This window comes from Panthera tigris, chromosome D3 (genome assembly GCF_018350195.1).
Source record: "Panthera tigris isolate Pti1 chromosome D3, P.tigris_Pti1_mat1.1, whole genome shotgun sequence".
Lineage (NCBI taxonomy): Eukaryota > Metazoa > Chordata > Mammalia > Carnivora > Felidae > Panthera > Panthera tigris.
In genome coordinates this window covers 48507958-48529052 of record NC_056671.1, presented here as the reverse complement: position 1 = coordinate 48529052, position 21095 = coordinate 48507958, and the positions used below count along the sequence as shown (strand labels likewise).

Here is a 21095-nt window from a genome sequence, read left to right as displayed (position 1 = left end):
AAATGTAAACTCTCAAGCCTCGCCCAGACCTACTGCATCATAAACTAGGAAGGGGGCGGGGGGGGGCAGCAATCTGTATTTTAACAAACCCTCCAGATAATACTCATGTCCACCAAAGTTTGAGAACCTCTGTCCTAGACTATCAATGCTTTGAAATGTCTGCATCTGTTTCTCTATGTACACAAGCTTTTTACAACTTGTCATTTTACAAATGTCTTCTCCATACTAAATTAACTGGATTGCTAAAATAGATTCTTAATGACCAAAAAAAATGTATATGTATACACACAACACACACACACACACACACACACACACACACACACACACATATTTAAAATGACAAGTTTCATTTTGTCCTGTCTAGTGTTCCATGAGTTTTCACTCATGCAGAACTAGCATAAGTTTAAATACAAATTGCTATAATTTAACAGCCTTAATTATCACATTTCACGGACGCCGTATCTTTAAATTTTTCATCTAAGGGGCTTCCTGGGTGGCTCAATTGATTAAGTGTCTGACCCTTGGTTTTGACTCAGGTCATGATCTCAGTTTGTGGGATCGAGCCCCGTATCGGGCTCTGTGCTGACAGCACAGAGCCTGCTTGGGATTCTCTCTCTGTTCTTTTTCTGCTCAAGTGCAGGCACTTTCTTGCAATAAATAAACATAGAAAAAATTAAAAAAACAAAAATCTTTTGTCTTTTTCATACCAAAATAACAGTTTCTACTGGTTGCCCTGTGAAGCTAAGTGCCAGCAGGTACAGGTCTTGCATTCCTTTTTCTTTCCTCTATTGTCTGGTAACAAATGAAAGTGGGAATGCTAGGAGTTGTTAAAAGGAAGTAAATGAATTCTTTGTCTCATTCTGCACAGATGTGCTGAATTCACATTTCCCAAAGGAGAAAGAGGATATATTCAAAAGGAAAGAAGGGTCACAGTATATATAACAAATGTTTAAGGAATCAGGATGTATGAACTCCAAGGTCAGGTGGCTTGCTCCTCAGAATTCTGGATGATGTGGTAAGAACGGAAAACATCGAAGGCTAGATGATAATCTAGGATACACAGCACGTATTTCGACAAGCCTACAGCCGCATTAAACAAAGATGTACCTACCTGCTTGAAGTTAGAATTTGGCAATTAGTAATCCATCTAAAACTTTTCACAAATAGATGGTAAAATGGAAGAATGTCAGTACTTCAATTTTAGGAAACATACGTAGGAAAAAATTTTTAAACCAGAATTTAAAAGTATTGATATTTATTTATTTTTTTTAATTTTTTTTTAACGTTTATTTATTTTTGAGACAGAGAGAGACAGAGCATGAACAGGGGAGGGTCAGAGAGAGAGGGAGACACAGAATCTGAAACAGGCTCCAGGCTCTGAGCTGTCAGCACAGAGCCCGACACGGGGCTCGAACTCACGGACCGCGAGATCATGACCTGAGCCGAAGTCGGACGCTCAACCAACTGAGCCACCCAGGCGCCCCAAAAGTATTGATATTTAAAATATAAAGTTACAATAGAGTGCTTACACTCTAAAATATTGTTGCTTTTTTCCTCAGGCAAAAATAGAAAAAGGGAGGAGGGGGCAGGAAACAGCCCCAAAGTTGAGACTAAGATGTCTGAATTACAAGGATATCCATAGACATTTCAGCCAGACAACAATAAGGTTTTCAAACAGACAGATAACCTGTCAGGTCAATAAGAATAGTATGCAGAAGGAGCCACTTCAATGGACTGAGACTAGACTGGAGGCAAATCCCAAGGGCAGCCTATTTTTTTTAAGCTCCAAATAAGAATGTCAAAATTGGAAGTCGATGGGAAGGATGAAAAAAAAATTATCAGACACGTTTATAAAAACCTGCCTGATTTAACACAGTTTGTCCTTATACCCAGAATGCAAAAAAGAAATGAACAGACTCAAAAATGGTATTAATAGAGAAGAAAACACCCAGGAGAAATGATCAAGATCAAAACTCTATCCTAAACGGTTGAAACCACCATAGATTATAAAATTATGTATGAAGGGGATTCAAGTTATTTAATATTTACGTGAGAAACATTGCTGAAACATTTCTCAGGATCAACAAAGTCTACAACTTCTCTAAATAGTTATCTGGAGTTCTGCATTCATAAGGTATTCTCCTTAATCTACTTCCTATGACTAGGTTGGTAGGTAGCTAGTTACCTGGAAAAAGAAAGCAAACAAATTTTAAATTGAGCAACTGAAAGGAATCCATGCTAATTTTCACAGTTGAACAAAGAAAACTTCCCAGACAGACCAAATACCAAAAAATCACAAATGAAAGCTTTATAGTTTATACCAGTGTGATAACAATTAGCACATCCCAAGTGATAACCTTACAAATTACCACACAAGAGAACAGTTCAACTATATTAAGATAGAGTCAATGACTTTTGCAACGAAACACAATATGGTATCCCTGTGAGTTTGATTCTAAATTAGAGGCCCTTAGAATACTAAAGTTATTAAAAGCTCTAGGGGGCAAAGGAAATGTCACAAAAATGACAATATTGCAGTTTCATCAAACATTTGCAACTAATACAAAGTGGCTCTGTTCTTGGAATGAGGCCAGTGTATTTGATTTTTTTTTTTTTAATTGAAAGATTTAGGATAGTATGCAACTAGGAAACTTTCAAAATATTTTGGAAAGAAATTATACAGTCCTTTAAATCTTGCTAGGAAAAAAAATAAATGGAGGCGCAAAAAGAGGGGAAAAAACAGGTTTGCTACCACCTGCTCTCATAAGAGAGGTACTTTTTCTTTTTTTTTTTTTTTTTTTTGCATATTTACTTTTACAATTTTCTTTGAAAAATACTGTCCACCTATTCATCCCTCAGGGAACAATTAAACACAATATTAAAAGAAAAACCAACCAAACAAAACCATCCCATACAAACCTGAAGGAAAAATTAATCAATCCAGATGTTAATGAAGGTTTTTGAAAAAGGAAAAGATGGGATAAGATTTTTAAAGATAAAAGGGCAAGCTTTCTGATATGTGTTTTCCCAAAAGGGGGTGGAATCACAAGAAAGTAAGATAAGCATCTAATCGGTCCTTAATTGAAACAAAGAGGAATGCTTGTGTTTCAGAACAATAGGTTGTCCATTCCCAAATAACCTATGAAGCCAGGCTTGCTTAAAGAGGGTAATGGGTATAGTTCTCATACTAATTTTTTCAGATAACATCTTTAGATAAATTTTCTGCTGAACAGAAATGAGTATTAGAAGTGTTCTGTTGTTGAAATGTGTCTGACTTCAATCCTTTCTAATGTTCTCCCTTTCCAGTTCTCCTCATCTCAATCCAGAAGAAACCTCTCCATCCAGAGTTCATGCATTTTCCTTCTCTATTTTAGTGAAAACATACCACACTGATTGTAAGAATCTTACTAGATTTCCATTTGTTTTGCCTCAGCTCCTACATTAATCCAAACAATAAGGGCCTTGAAAACATTCATAAATAACCTGCTGCTGCTGGCACCTAGGAGCCGAGTGCTGCAATGTTAAGCAACAACAAATTTCATAGTTCAAGAGGCACAGTTAAGGAAAAAGGTTGCTCAGGAAATCACTCTTATTTAGCACAAAGATCCTTAAAAATTGCATGAAATCAGTCAAGTAACTATAGAAACCAATTTCTTCAGCTCCATATCACACGTCTCACACCTCAATTGTCTTTATTATCGTCTGCTGTCAGATCCTTAATCAGAAATGTGAACAGGCTTGATGATTTATTCAGCAGGGAAAAGAATCTGTAGGTCAAGTGAAAAATTTCACACACACCCAAACACACACCACATCTTCAACCTTAGGTACTTTCATTTCCTTCTGTTCTCAGCAGCTCTGGGGGCAACTCCAGTGAGATCCAATATTAAGGCTCAATTAAAATAAGCTCCAATTAGTGGAGCTTTTTTCTCTGGGGCTAGAAAAGTCAGGAAATGGATATTGGGAAATGTAAAAAGTCAGCTACTGAGAGGAGGCTGCAGACATAAATGAACTTATTTGTTGATTTCTACAGTTGCTATGCAGAGGCCTCTGGGAGTAAAAGCTTAACCAGTCTAAGCTATAAACTAAAACCCCTGCAGCTAAACATGAACTGTGTGAAACAAGGGCTCCATTCCAGAACAGAAAACTGCTGGGCCCAGAAAATTAAAAGCCAGAGGCGTTTTCCATTTAAAACTAAATCCCAGTACCACCTCCCAGCCAAAGAATTATAAGCAGTATCAGATTTACAAAACGAACAATTACCCTGGAAAAATGTAGCCTATTGTACAGTCCCAGATGCTAAATCTCAGAAGTTTCTTTTTTTTTTTTCTTTTTTTTAATCCCACATTATATTCCTCCAAGTACACCACTGTAGTTTACAAAGAGCCATTTCTAGACAGGCCTAAGCCTTGAAAATAAATTTTAAAAAGAGAGCACATAACTCATTGACCTCATTTGAAGTACTGCCCTTGCCTTGAGCAGTTCCTGTCCTTCCCCAAGGCTTCTGCAAATGGTATGCAACAGCAAAATAAACCCTGACCTAATTGCCAGGAGAGAGCTGCCAACCTTCCCTCCAACACAAAGACAAGCATGGTAACTTGAAAGTCCTACCTCTTTGGCTTTCTGCTTTAATCTCAGCTGTTCTGGATCTTCTTTATTGGAACGACTCTATCAAAGGAAAAGAAAATTTTAATAGAAATTACTAGCATCTAAACACCATAGTTGCCGTTAAATATTTAATAAATGACAATTTTCTCCTGTGATTGAAAACCTTAGCTCCAGGGGAAAATGCCTCAATCCAGTCTGGTGCACTCCCTCCGTTACGCCCCCTCCCTCCCATCATCTGGGCCGGCTGCTGCGGCTCTAGCCCCAAGGAAGCTTATACTGAAAATGATGCTAACGATGTCAGTCAGGTCCAGTTGAGGCATGACGCTGTTCTTGTTAGAACACTAAAAATTAAAAAACGGATGGTACAGATGAAGGAAAAGAATAGAAGGATAATTGTTGGCTCAAATGAAGGAAAGCAATCAACACTGGCTAATCTTCAGGTGAAGCCATTTTGGAAAAACCTATGGTATTTCAAGGACTATTAAAACCAAGACTATTAAAATCAATGTACAAAACTGTTGAATCACTATACCGGATGCCTGATTAACTGGCATATAACTTAATATTAACACTGTATGCTAATTAACTGGAATTAAAATAAACACTTAAAAATAAATCACATAAAATCAGGAACCTGATGGACTTTGAACCAAATCACTATCTCTTTAAAAGTAGAATTTTAAAAAATTAAGTAGGAAATACACCCCAGTGTTTTCATTAGAGTATCTTGTCATCTCTGGGTCCTCCACAGCACTTACTTGAATGCTGTGCACAATTAAATGCCCAATAAATGTTTATTAAATATTGCTTTCCATACTGATTCAGTTCAACATTCCAAAAATGAATAATCTTACAGGATTGCTGTAAGGAGAAAACTATCTTCTGTATGCAATACTATGATGAAACCAACAGTAAGGAACTTCATTTCTGAAACTATGAACATTTGTCCACTGAAAAATATGCTGCAGAGTATTCTTTTTTCTCTAACAAAGTTATCTAACTCCTTATAAATCTGAATATTTGTTCTATGAAATGGAACATCAGCTACCTAAAGGTAGCTAACAAAATAAAAGCTAAAGGTATTTTCTTATTTACTAAATTTACTGGATACATTTTACTGATTTATTGGTATTTTTGTTAAGGAAAGAAAGAAACCGTTTAGATTTAAAAGTGCCTTGTAATTTTAAACACCTTAATTAAATACCTACACAAGACTCCACCAAAGCTAATAATTTTCTTCTTCATTTTGTCCCCTTTCTATTAAACTTTTTCAAAAATGATTATATATTTTTGAGAGACAGAGACAGTACATGAGCAGAAGGGCAGAGAGAGAGGGAGACACAGAATCTGAAGCAGGCTCCAGGCTCTGAGCTGTCAGCACAGAACCCATTGAGGGGCCCGAACCCACGCACTATGAGATCATGACCTGATCTGAAGTCAGACGCCCAACCGACTGAGCTACGCAGGCGCCCCGTCCCCTATCTGTTAAAACAACTTCACTTCAGCCCAAACTAAGGTAAAATCCTTTATTATTCCACCTGTATTAATTAAGAGACAAAGCAGTGTGTATATATGCAGTTATATAAAAACGTGTGTATGTACATATATGTGTATATATATTTGTGAGTATATAATTTTTGCCCCAGTATGAAATGGGTACATTTGAGTAGCAAGTCTTTGTCAAACAGTATTTAATGATTATTCATAGTATAAATTCTACTCTATGTGCCTATTTTGAGCCTGGAGATACAGAAATGAAATAACAAGATGAAGTCCTGCTTTCAAGAGACTTATATTTTAAGAAAATAATAAAACAATAAATTTTATAAAAATTAAATACAGTTACGATATGTAAAGCATTTATGATGGGGAAAATAAAAAAACAATTACTGATAGTGGTAAGTTATATTAAAGAAAATAAAATTGGGGGCACCTGCACAGCTCAGTCAGGTGGGCATCCAACTCTTGATTTTGGCTCAGGTCATGATCCCAGGGTCATGGGGTCAAGTTCTGCATCAGGCTCTGTGATGAGCATGGAGCCTGCTTAACATTCTCTCTCTCCCCCACCTCCTCTACCCTGCCCTCTCTCTCAAATAAAAATAAAAATAAAATAAAATATGTAATAGAGGAAGGAGTATGTGTGTGTGGGGGGGGGGGTAAGTACTTCTTTAGCTAGGAAGGGAGAAAAGACATCTGAAAGAAGTGACATTTGAGTAGAGATCTGAACGACAAGAAGGAGGCAGCCATGCAAAAATATGGGGGAAGAATACGCCAAGCAAAAGGCACAGTCATTGCAAAAGACTTAAAATGGAATAAGCTTGGTGAAAGAGGAGTACCTGGGTGGCTCAGTCAGTTGACCATCCGACTCTTGATTTTGTCTCAGGTCATGATCTCATGAGCTCTATGTCAGGCTTAGAGCTGACAGTGTGGAGCCTGCTTGAGATTCCCTCTCTCCCTCTCTCTGCCCCTCCCCTACTCACATGCTCGTGCATTGCGTGCTCTCTTTCTCAAAATAAACAAACAAACTTTAAAAATTAAGTAAGGAAAGAAGGCCCAGGTAGCTAGAACATAGAGAAAAGTTGAAAGAGATGGATTGGAGACCACATAGGCCATGATAAGGAGTTGGGGTTTAATTCTAGTTATAAGAAAAAGCCACTATAGGGCTTGGAGCACAGGAGTGAGATGCCACTGATACAACACCTTAGATCACTCGGGCTGCTATGCAGTGGATGCAGAACCGTAGGGACCCAAGATTGGAGGTACAGGCACACAGAACAATGGAGGAGACTACTCTAAAACAACCATTGTTTTATTTTTTTTAAGTTTATTTATTTATTGAGAGAGACAGAGACCGAGGGAGTCGGGGAGGGGCAGAGAGAGAGAGAGAGAGAGAGAGAGAGAGAGAGAGAATCCCAAGCTGGCTCTGTGCTGATCAGCACAGAGCCTGATGTGGGGCTCGAACTCACAAAACTGTGAGATCATAACCTGAGACGAAACCAAGAGTTGGACATTCAACCAAATGAGCCACCGAGGTGCCCCTAAAATAACCATTGTTTTAGAAAAAGAGAAGGGCAGCTTGGACTAGTGTCATAACAGAGAAGATGATGATAAATGATCAGGTTGAAATATATTTGAGGCAGATTTATTGATGGACTGGATATAGGGTGTGAAGTAAAGAGAATTAATGATGATTTCCTAGGATTCTAGTCTAAGCAACTGGAAGGGTGAGAATTCCAACTTTCGGAGAGGATGAAGACCAGAGTAGATGTAGGACATAGGAACTCAACTTTCAGGTTTAGATGCCTAATTAGCTAAGATGCACACTTGGCACCCTCAAAGAAGGTCAGCAAGACTGGAGCAAGACGAGTGAAGAAGGGAGGGATAGGAATGAGCTCAGAGAGGGAGGTGGGTACCTTTTAAGATCTGGTAAGAAGTTTGGATTTTATTTTAAATGCAAGAGGAAGTCACTGAGGTTTTCAAGTATTAGAGGCACACATGATTTGTTATGGAAACACTATTCTGACAAGAGTATGAAAAACAGATTGTAAAAGGAAAACAAGATCAGTTAGGAGACATTACAAAAGTCCAAGTGAAAGACCAGAGACCAGAGAGGTGACACTGGTGATAAAGAGACGATGAAGACTACATCTGGGAAACAGAACAGGAAGTAAACTGGATGTAGGGAGAGGAAAAGGAGTTAAAGGTGACTCCTAAGTTTTCTGGTTTGAACATCAAGGCAAACAATTGTGTTGTTTACTAAGTTAGGAAAACCTATTAAGAGTAAAAGGTATTTTGAGTAGGGAGGAAAATCATAAAACCTGGGATACTCTAATATTTAGAAGTCTGGCAAAGGAAGAAAAACCAAGAAAGAATGAGACTATATTATATCCAATAATAACTAAACAAGTATTTAATAGTTTATGACTTTGTTTACAGCACAGTAATTGGAAATAAAATATGAATAAACCACCTCATCACATTGACTGTGTGCTTGCTTATAATACTTGACAGCTCAAGGAAGAGCATCTTCCTGCCCCAGCTGTCCTTCCCAGCTCAAGAGGGGTCAGCATGGGGACTGAGGCAGTGAGAAACAGCACAGTGATAAGGTTGTGGTGCACCACTTCCTTGTGAGGGTTGGGGACATGAAGTTACAGACCAGTGGCCAAGAATGCGGGGTGATGAAGGGCTGGGGAGACCAACCAAGGCATGGCCAGTGAGTATGGCTACTAATTACACAGGCAATGAAATGAAGGCAGGGGAAACAGTGGTAGCAGACAGAGAAGGCAGCCAGCATGGCTGTTTTGGAGATTAGTTACACAGAGCAAGTAAGTAAATTGAGCACATAAGAAAATAAATTGAGGATAACAAGAGTCAAGTATCTGACTAAGGAGAAAGTATTTATAAACATGGAAAGGTTTAGGCTAGAAAAAGTCCTAAGATATTGGAGTCGGAGGTATCCATATAAATTATGGTTTTAGAACATATACACACAAATAGTTACAAATGTATGTTTGTGTATATATAAATACATGGGTACATACATATACACCATACGTATATTTCCTAGATGTGTCCACTTGACAGGGCCTACATGTGATGACACCCCATTAGCAATGAGCACACTGTAAGCGCTACTCTTGGTTTCTGGACAACATCCTCAACTAAAAAGACACAAGATTCTTTAGGGGAAATGGCTGATTCCAGGGCTGAGGAAGGACAAGCAAAAGCTGGGCCTGGAACATCTTGTGTCAGAAAGTAAGGACAAGCTCAGGGAATGATGGGAAACATGAGTAACAGAGAAAAGTGCCAGCTGGAAGGGTCTCCCACTCAGGAGGAATTTGAGCATCAAAATAATAATTAATAGTAATGGATTACAACCTGTTGAATCACACAGAAATCCAAGAGCCCATATGGATATCAATGAATGCATGCATGAATAAATGAATAAAAGAGAAAGGAAAGCTCTTCCACATAGTAGAATGCTAATAAACGTAGAAGAGGATGAGAATTTAAAAATCACTATTTGCGTATTTATAAGTTGTGCCCATCATAGAAGTGACTGATTCAGGTAGACACCATCTATGGGTGCTAAAGTGGATACACAGAGGTTTGATGAGGAAGGGGATACTGATATAATCCTGGAATGTCTTCCTATGAAAAACTGATTAGAAAAAGGAAAGTGGCAAATTTAAAATGGAGAAAATTGACAGGCACCCACACAACTGGGTGATCAAGGTTGCCTTTTGATATAATCAGCTGGGAAGAATGTATATATTCCTGCCAAGAATTCATGACCTAAGACATGAGGAAATATCAGATGAACCCAGGAATTATTAGTCACCCTAGAGATGGTAAGGCCTATACTTCTGAAACTTGTCAAAGACATGAGGGAGAAAGTCAGAAATCTAACTGAAGGAGTCTGAAAAAGAGAGGGCAACAAATAAAACACATATTGCTGAATGGAAGAATAAACCATGGAGGAAAAGGAGAATGAGCCGAGACAGCTGGTGAAATCTGAATAGGGTCTGTGGATTACATGGCAGTGTTATATTGTTCACAGCCTGATTTGGAGGGTTATATAGCAGAATGTCCTGTTTTCACAAATACATGCTAGAATGTTTAGCAGTGATGGGACATCATGGCTGAAGCCTGCTTTCAAAAGGTTCAGAGAAAGGCTAATTAGAGATGATAATTGCACTACTTGTAAATACTAAAAAAAAAAACAAAACAAACAAACAAAAAAAACCTCTGAATTCAAAGAAAGAACAACAAAGGAATGAAAGAGAATAATGATAGTGTGTGTGTGTGTGTGTGTGTGTGTGTGTGTGTGTGTGTGTGTGTGCGCGCACGCGCAGAAAGGATAGAGATGGAGAAAATGCGGTAAAATGTTAAAAATGGGGGGCATCTGAGAAAAGGAGAGGAGGATTCTTTGTACAGTACAGCAACTTTCCTGGTAAGTATGAAATACCTCAAAATAAATTAATTACCAAAATAAATTAATTACCAAAATAAATTAATTAACATTTATTAATTAATACCTTCAAAATAAATTAACTAAAAAGGTGATTCGTATGTGATTACGAACAAATACTCTGATATGGGAGATTGACAATAACACTAAAAATTAAAACTAAGGTGTTTAAAACAAAAAATAAGTCTAGTGCCCAACCTTTATGACTACATGCAAAGGCCCTAGGACTACAAGGAAATGTGAAGCAACAAAATGCAAACCATGGTAGAACCAGCTTTCAGGCCATCAGGCACTAACAGTTCAGGAAAATGTTTCAATAAAGAAGAAAGGAAATAAATACAGTTATATATATTTATAAGATAAATACTTTTCTTCTTACCTGTTCTTTCATTCTCTAACCCATTTCTGCCCATGCTATATTTTGCTCCATATAATCCTAATTAATCCTAATTTTACCCATAAATTTCCAAATTTTCCTCTCTCAGATTCAACTTGGCACCTATCAAATTATATCCCTAAAAAGACCTTGAGCATTTTTAAAAAACATTTTTACTTAAGGGTAGTAGGTATGATCCTAGGCACACAGGAATTGAGAATGAGGAGATAAAAGATTATATCTCATTAAGCTAAATTAGCTGACAGTCACTGTATGACACTATCCTGGCTGTGAGAGACTTTATTAGTAATCTCATTTCAAGAAATCCTTCAGAGAAATCTCAAAGCTTAATAAAAACAAGACAGTCAACCAACAATAAAGCCAATTCTGACCTCCTTGCCAGGCCACGTTCAATCATAAATCATGTAGGCTCTTACCTTGGCTACCCTAAGTAGCATTTCTCTTTCTTCTAAATCCTTTCTCTGCTTCTCCAATTGATCTAGCTTTTCAAGAAATTTGAGCTGTGATCTGGTATCACTAGACAGGATGTAATTTTCACTTGCCTGGAAAAAAAGAAAAAAAAAAAAAGATTCCTAATGATCCTTAGGCAACACATTCTACATGAGGTTTAATAAATCAGCTAAAGACAATAATAACCAACATACACAGGGAGCTAAATTTTCAAGATGTAATATTTGTATTTCTGATAATACAAACAACAACAAAAAAACCTTAGTCATCCTTGAAAGTTGAGAGGTTATTAAGCATTCAAATTTCAGAGCTTTCCTAGAAAGCTGCAAGGGGAAAAAAAAGAGAATTAAGCCAAGCAAATCCTAACAATAGGAAGTAGAAAGCAAGAGAGTATACCATGTACCTATAATCTAAAATCTGTTTAGTTAAATTATTGTCCCATCTCTGCAGACCTTACTATGTTTAATGAAATCTCAGGCCTGTCAAAGACAAAATCAAAATCAAACAAAAAAATCCCAAACAAAAAAACAATCACTTCACTAAAAAACACATCAAAGATGAAAGTTACCACCCTCATTTCCATTGCTGGATTGGTCTAACCTTGACAAGTGAGTACAACTTCAATCAAAATAGAACATAAGATGAAAAGGCAAACATTTAATATCCTAAACCTTGTTTTGAGGACTCCTTTAAGCTATGAACTTGGACAGAAACTAAAGTCAGAGAAAGTAAGTAGATAATTTATAAATGAGAGCCATAACAGAGAAGTATAATTATTTGTCTTAATTTGCTCCATAAAATGATAAAATTTACACTGCTTTATTTATTTTGATATTCTAGAGTGTAAGACAGTGCTTTCCAATCTAAATATTTTTAAAATTTTCTTCATCTATCTTTCTAATACACCTAAGATGGGGATTGGCGGATGCAATCTTCCCAATCAGCATTTAAGATATCCTGCCATCTAGTCATCTCAGTAAATCAGACACCCAAAATATGGGACGGAGACTGTGGGAGACTGTATAACAGGAAAACTTAAAGTTTTTAAACATTTAGTCTAACAGTCAGTGCCTGGCTTGGAAATCATAGGTATAGCACCAAGCCCATCTTTGTTTTATCCCGTGCTTATGGTTGATTCAATTAACTGGGACCAAGAGATTTCATATGCCCAAGATTCTTTCTAAATTAAATTTTTATTGTTGGTATTTAACTAGATCAAAAGAGTATTACCGTAGTATAACGAACAAGGATGTATTAGTGCTACTTATTTTAGTTCACGTTTAATACAAAACGAATTCTCAAATGCTTTTAAAGTTAAATAATACAAGATAGAATATGGAATACATTACAGGCCAACCATGAGGCATAAACATAATAACCAGTGGTTTCTTAAATACTTCATCTTTACCATTTTTGTGCTCAGATACTCTGGGGATAGTTTACTGACTTAATTTAATTTTAAAAGGACAACAAACACTAAATTAAAAAGAAACACAGACTTTCTAAAATTTAACCCAATCTCATCCCCATGCTAAGACCCCTTCTTCTTCTCCCAATTTAGATACAACTGCCTCTGGTTTAATGCATCCTTCCTTTATTCTTACAGATGCTAAGCAAATGAGTGTCTCCCCTATTCCTATTGATTCCCCAAACTTATTTAAACAACAGTAACCCCATCTTACCACGTTGCTTCCTGTCTACCACACAGGCCTAACCCAAGTCTTTATGTTAGCTTGAATAGGGTGGTTTAACAATGAAAATATAAGGACTCAGACCAAATGATAAAACCATCATTATTATCCCATCTAAAGGAAGCACAAAGCCCCTTTCAACCAGAAAACACTGAAGCTTCTCCATGACCACTGGCGTGCAGAAGACTGTATCTTCGGCTGGAAAACACCTGGCAGCAAGATCAAAAGCTCTGTGTCACATGTGTCACTTTCTACTTCTTTACTTAAATCTCAGTTTATGGACTATGATTAATTAGATAATTATATCTAAACATGTGAAAGATTACCAAAAGTAGATGGATGTCAAATGAAAAGAGATGGTGGGATTTTGCTTTTAATAAAAGTAAGCTTGTTTTTGTGAAATTCATAGGGTAAAAATTCCCACACTGTACAGATAAAAATAAATCCTATCAGGGATGAACTAAAATGTAAGGACAGAGCTAAATCTGTGACACAATGATTATTATAAGATCAAAGTCTACCAAACAAATATAATTTTGAACTAGATCCAAACGTAACTAAATGATTATTACTTCTGTTTAAAGAAGGATGATAATGTAGTACAAATTCAGACAGTGGCATTAGTTGCACTAAGTAATGAGTGTGGGGAAAGGCAAGCAGGGGAAAATCAATTAGGTTATGGTTAAGGAAGTGTTAGCTTTAAGCTAAGTTACTGAGGTTCCAGGTGGGGTAGATATTATCCATTTTGCCTTGGGCAACAAAATCCTTAGAACATATGCTATTAATATACAACAGAAGAATTCCATCTGAAGACTGGAACACACAACAGTGACTTGGATGACAGAATAATAAACATTACATGGAAATATTCTATTCCATACTAAATTATACCATTATGTTTTATATAGAAACTGCCCACTATAAATAAAAGCGTACTCATATATCTCTGAAACAGTTCAGTGACTGAGTGGGAATAGGGGATAATCCAGGCTGGAAAAATTTTGAAGACTTTTATAAGTTACAGTAAAAAGCCAAAAAGAAAGACTATTTTCCCCACATCCCAGTATTGAAGGTAAACTGATATCAGGTCAAATTAGATTATTACAAATTTAGGATGTCAATTGTAATACCCATGGTAACCATCAATAAAATATCTGAAAATACATACACAACAAGAAACGAGAAGGGTATCAAAATAGGACACAACAACAACAAAAATCAAACCAAAGAGGTAGTAATAACAGATAAGGGATTTTAAAAAAGCTACAATGCATACAGAAAAATAGTGAAATATCATAAGTTCCTCCTTATGAGTAATCACTTTAAATGTAAATGGATTAAACTCCCCAATCAAAAGGTAGAGACTAACATGATCCAAACTAACAAGCTACCTTACAAGAGATTCACTTTAGATGAAAGCATATGAATAGACTGTAAGCAAAAAGATGGAAAAAAGATTTCATGCAAATAATAACCAAAGAAAGCAGGTGTGGCTATACTGATACCAGGTAAGATAAACTTTAAGTCAACAATTGTTAAAAGACATAAACAAGGACATGATATGTTGACAAAAGAGTCAATTCATCAAGAAGATATACATACCAGACAGCAGAGTCCCTAAATTTATGAAGCAAATGACAGAACTAAAAACAGAAATAGGGGTCTACAATAACAACTGAAGTCTTCAATACCTCCCTTTCAATAATGGGTAGAATTCCTAGACAAAGATCAATAAGGAAATAGAGGACTTAACATTATAAACCAACTAGATCTACCAGACATTTATGAATACTCCCTCCAAAAACAGAATACGCATTCTGCTCAAGTGTGCATCAAATATTCTCTAAGACAGATCCTACGTTAGGCCACACAATAAGCCTAAATAAATTTTAAATGATTGACTCACACAATCTCCTCTGCCCATACGGAATGAAGCTAGAAATCAACAATAAAACAGAAATTAAAAATTTCACAAATATGTGGCAACTCAACAGCATACTCTCAAACAACCATCTGATCAAAGAAATCTCAAAGGAAATCAGAAAATACTTAGAGATAAATGAAAACAAAAACACAATGTTCCAACATTGGAACATTACACTTACAGAATGCAGTGAAAGCAGTGCTCAGAGGGAAATTTATAGCAGTAAATGCCTACATTAAAAAAAGGAAGATCTCAAACCAATAACCTACTTTATATTTTAAGGAAATAAAATTAAAAAATGAAAGTGGGATCATTACTGCTGACCTTACAGAAGTAAAAAGGATTATAAGAGAACACTATAAAAAACTATATGCTAACAAATTAGGCCCAAGAAGAAATGGACAAATTCTAAAAACACACAAAAATAGCTAAAGTGTTTTTTTTCCCCACAGCTTTTTCTCCTCATGATCACATATTTTTAAGTCAGTCCAGCAAATTCTCACAAAGATTTATACAACTATAAATAGTTCTTCCAAAGTTCTTTAGCAGAAAGGAGAGAAAATAGAATGATTCCTCCAGGGAACTTACCAGTGATGTGGTAACTGATATTTCCCTGAGCTCCTTTTAACCCATGGCAAAGACATTGTGACAATGACCATTCTCACAAATTCAAGACCTCATAAGGTAACCCACATGCTGCACAAAATCTAGCCAACATTTCTTGATATAGGAGGAAAAGGTTATCTTTTTCTTTTTCATCCGTCACCACCCAATAAATTCGCTCTCGACCAAAACCATAATGCAAATAAATCAAGTGCTTTCATCTTCATGATGGCAAGTGATTTGGTTCATACCACAAGGGACAAGACAGGCTATCCTTGCATTTAATTTGTTTAAAAAGCAGCCAATAATGATAATGAGCGGCACCAGCGTTAGCACTCAATGCAATTATTTAACTTATTAAAAAGGAACAACAATGCTAGCAGATTACAGATCACTGAAGAGAACACAGCTATCCAATATTCCATTCTAACACATTCTCCCTCCTAATCAAAAGCTGTAGAAGTCTGAGGCAGAACAGATGCATATCTCAATCTACACTGACACAGAAGCTTTGGACACAATTTTAAACTCTATTTTATTTGTCATGTAAGCATATCTAAATCAGGCAAATTAGGAATGAAACTTTGTCTACCAGTATGAACTACATCTTGACCATTTCCTTTATAAAAATATACTTAGAATATGAATCCACACCAAAAAACTATCTTTAACACAACAAAGGAAAGAGGAGAGTCTGTATTTCTTTAATGATTTCCTTTACCTTGTATGTTGTCATTCGATGCTGAGCAATTGTAGTCAGTTTTTCTAGAAGGCCTCGTAATCGCTCCTGTGTTGCATGGGAGATCAAGTTCACAGCATCAGAGTTAAGTTCTGTAATGTCATGCTTTTTACCTGTGGAAGCAGAGAAAATCCATTACGTGTTTTAGTAGTGGCTGATAATTGAAATAATTAGCACAGCAGGTATTCTGTTCCCCCTGGAAGTCATACCCATTATGAATAAAGGTTTGGAGATTATGATTTTCCTGGTAAAGTCACAACTTCAAAGATCTTAGACATTACATTAATAAAACCTAGCCTGAAGCCTCAGAAAATATAGACATTGTTTCACTTAGCCTCTAGAATCATTCTCCTTGCAAGGTCATTTATAGGACAAAGTTAATAAGAACACAAATCAAGTCTAGTGTTCAGGGAGGAAAATGGTAACTGCAGAAATTAGTGCCGTATTCTGTTAATTTCAGTAATTAAAAAAATAGAAAATTACATTTTGCCCTGTTTGACACTGTTAACAATTTACGACATTTATTTCAATGAATTTAGATTGTGGGTCTCTGTTACTGCCTTGTCTACAAGACATACCTACACTCCTTTTGTCCATTACCAAACATGCTTATTTTGCTTTAACTCATGTTCTCATAAACTGGCCTGGTAATTAATTTATAAGTTGAAATAGATTCAAAACCTCATCATTTCACTCCTCCATTTGAATAATTTCTCTCTCACTATATCTCATTCCATAAATAAACCAAACTTCTATTCTTCTTTCTGCTAACTAGGAAGAAAGATTCAAGAAAACAACTTGGACCACATACCCAAAGGCAGAAGGCTCATTTATAAATCAATCTTATCAGTTTTTGAATAATAATTCCTCAGCTCAGTGAACCACCTGTATCAACAGAGACCTAATTCTAAAGATATAGCCAATTAGATTGGCTAATTTAAATGAGTTTTTAATAGTACTATTGTGTTTATTTTTAACAAACATAAGAGTTTGCTTTTGCAGTCTCATCTGAAATATACCCTTAAATACTCCCAGTGTGAATGAGTACAGCAAAATAGCAAAGATAGGCTTTAATTTTAATTAATTGTTGGCTTTTAAGCCAACAAATCTTATATTCATTCTTTAACACTATTTCATAATAAATGTTAAACTTCAAAGTATAGGCTATAGGATGTGAGGGCTACCTGGCTGTGACATCTGATCACCAGGGTGGATGTGGCTGATCTGGCTGCCAAGGTGCAGTCCCTTTCCTCTCTCAGTGTTCCTTGTGCATCCCTCCCAAAGCTACATGTTCCCTTGAACTGACAGAACTGGATAGAGGAGGGCCATTCTTTGGTCAGAGGTATGTGAGTAGCTGCATTCCCTTACTAGAACCTCCAAAAAAGCGCTCAAGGTCCAAAATGCAGGCTATAGCACAGCAGACAGGAAGAAGATATAAAACTATTTAGCTTCTCCTAAGCCAAACCTTCAAAATGTGGTTTGTTGCTATCCAGCAAAACTGAATTCATCGCCAGTTTTAGATTCAAACAGGGAAAAAACACTACAAAGCCAAAGCTACTCTACTAAAACTGTCAGCATACATAAATAACAGAGGTCTTCTACATAAAGGACACAATTTCAAAATCATCCAATGATTAAAGTTACAACTAAACATCGGTAGATGGGTGATGACATGTCAGTTCATGACTAAGGGAAAGAAAATGAACACATAGAAATATGTAGTGTTTTGGAGGGAAACTTCAAAAATAATTTTATATGTATTTATAAAATCGTTTATCCTATGTAAAAAAAAAAAAAATTCATGTTTTAGAGTATTAGAAATAAACAAGTGAGGGGATCTGCAGACAATTCCAGGGTTTAACGAACACTCAAATGTTCTAATATCTTTAATCCACTGATAATAAAACATGACAAAGTTACCAAGTTACAACACCTGGGTGGCTCAGTTGGTTGAGCGTCCAACTCTTGATTTCAGCTCAGATCACGATTCCAGAGTTGTGGGACCGAGCCCTGTGTCAGACTCTGCACTGAGCATGTGGAGCCTTGCTTAAGATTCCCTCTCTTCCTCCCTCCCTCTCTCTCTCTCTCCCCCTCCACCCCTCTCCCCCACTTGTGCTCACTCTCTAAAATTAAAAAAAAAAAAAAAAAAAAATTCCCACTTTTAAATATAACACTCTCTTTAAATCAACATAATTGATTTAAAAAATCTAGCTGGTACTTGAAAGCTTGTTATGTGATTTTATAGAATGTCTGTAATTTAATTTAGGTAATTAACAAAAAAAGGAAAAACATTGGCATGTTTACTATCCTAACATTTAAGTAGAAAAACCTTCCAAAAAAAATTCTCTGGAACTTTAGACTATTAAGGAATAGTCCTGGTTCTGATCTGTTCTGTAAAGATGGAATTTTACTATAAATGGAAAACATTCCTAGAAATACATAATTCCACTCACTCTATAGTTTTATTGTTTTTTAAAAAGCTTAGGTAATTCAGAAGTAAGAAGTTTTGCAATTTTCTGTCCTACTAAGTGACACATTTGTGATTATTAAGGACTGAAAATACAAACAGCTGTTTCCAGAATTCTTCTTGAAAACAGAGGCTGGCAAATTAAATTTGATCTCTTTTTGTATATGAAGTTCGATAGGGATACAGTCTTGCCTATTTGTTTACATATTCTCTAAGGCTGCTCTTGCAATGTAATAGCAGAGTTGAGCAGCCGTGATACAAACCACATGGCCCACGAAGTGGCAAATATTTACTATCTGACCCTTTGTAGAGAAAAATTGCCCATCCCTGTCCTAAATGATCACACTGTTCTTGCAATGCCAAAGACTTTCCTATCATATAATCAAAGTTTAAGTCAAATTAAAAACAAAATTTGTTAGGGGGTGGGGTGGGAACGAATAAAACTAAGTATCTACTTCTACTCTACCAAAGCTCTAGATAATTATATAGTTAGTTACATGGAGTCAATACCAGTAAGTTTCCTAAGCCATCACAGGACCGTAAAATGCGTCTTCCAAAATTAAGGAACTGGCTCCTACACCGTACACAACACTTAGGCAAAGAAGAAATTGAAACAGTAAGAAAGGAAAACACGGCATCTGGCTGGCTCAGTCGGTTGAGTGTTGGACTCTTGATTTCAACTCAGGTCACGATCCCAGGGACATGGGATTAAGCCCTGCATAGGTCTCTGAGCTCCACACCGAGCACTGAGCTTGGAGTACACTTAAGATTTTCTTTCTCTCTCTCTTTCTCAATCTTGCCCCCTTCCCACCTGTCTCATGCTCTGTCTCTAAAGTTAAAAAATAAATAAAAATAAAAATAAAAATAAAAATAAAAATAAAAATAAAAATAAAAATAAAAATAAAGGAAAGGGAAGAAAGAAGGAAAAGGAGAAGGAGAGGGCAGGGAGAAAAGTCAAACAAAATGCAAGCAAACGGCAAACATTTTAACAAGAGCTCTTCTGAATTCCTATACTTTTGGCCTGCTTATAAATTCTAGTTTTTCATAATAAAAGAAAGATAACATACCCAAGTTACATTAGAGATTTAAAAAAAAGGTGCGGGAGCTCAAACATTTATTATTTTGCAAAACAGATTTAAAATATGTAATAGTAATGTACTTTGTAGTCTTTAAAAATACCATGGTGGCTCAGTTGGTTGAGCATCTTTTGATTTCAGCTCAGGTCATGATCCCAGGGTCATGGGATGCAGTCCCACACTGGGCTCCGTGCTGAGCATGGAGCCTGCTTAAGATTCTCTCCCTCTCTCCCTCTCCCTCTTTCCTACTCGTTCTGTCTCCCTCAAAAAAAAAAAAAAAAAAAAAAAATACCATGGGTATAATCAGAAATCAGAAACCTTCAGATTTTTGTGTTAGGGCTTCAATATAAAATATAAAGATTCTTGGGGTGCCTGAGTGGCTCAGTCTGTTAAGCATCCAACTTCAGCTGGGGTCATGGTCCTGCGGTTCATGGGATAGAGCCCCACCCACATCAGGCTGTCTGCTGTCAGCGCAGAGCCCGCTTTGGATCCTCTGCCTGCCTGCCTGCCTCCCTCCCTCTCTCTCTCTCTCTCTCTCTCTCTCTCTCTCTCAAGTATAAACATTTAATAATTATAATAATAATAAAAATAATAATAATAAAGATTCTTACTAAAGTATACTCAAAGGTCACTAGTATTGACCTCCCAAATTTGATATGGGAGAAGGGACTCAAAAAAGTCCCAGGGTTAGGACACAAGAAATGAGATAACTCACAGGCAATATTCTCTCTCCAAACTGTCTCATTTCTCAGTCAATATGGGGAGAGTGCAGTCTCTCACATTACTGCAAGTTTGGTATTAAAGAACAACAAAAAAGCTGTGTGGCTCCAGAACAAAACTGGTACATTTTTTCCATTTCCTTCTACACGCTGCAGCCATCTAATAGCTACTTTTGGACCCAGAAAGACACCTAGTATTTTAATTTAGTTCTTTTAGGGCAACAAGTTTAATTTCAGGGTTGAGATTTAAAAAAAAAAAAAAAAAGGGACTTACTCTCAACTTCTGTATTTCTGTTCCACAATATTTGGCAGTTTCTGTATTTCATAAACATGAACTTATAATGTATGCATGCACATGTATACATATGTACTTAAGTCCAACCAAGAAAGGAACAGGACAGAAAAAAAATTGTATGCCATGTGTACAAATTCACATAAAAATACACA

The 21095-nt window shown here is 36.4% G+C and overlaps 1 protein-coding gene across 6 annotated transcripts in view; it reads right to left on the bottom strand.

Moving 5' to 3' along the window:
* The window catches only part of TAF4B (TATA-box binding protein associated factor 4b), a 179480-nt gene that overhangs the window by 97826 nt on the left and 60559 nt on the right, over positions 1–21095 (bottom strand). For all 6 annotated transcript variants that reach the window (XR_006209724.1, XR_006209725.1, XM_042961503.1 and 3 more), the window contains 3 exons: positions 16369–16499; positions 11396–11521; positions 4615–4671 (listed from right to left, as the gene is read on the bottom strand). Coding sequence is in view for 4 of the 6 variants with exons in the window: in XM_042961503.1 (XP_042817437.1) it covers positions 4615–4671; positions 11396–11521; positions 16369–16499 (314 nt within the window). In the remaining 2 variants the exon portion in view is untranslated. The remainder of the gene's footprint in view (positions 1–4614; positions 4672–11395; positions 11522–16368; positions 16500–21095) is intronic.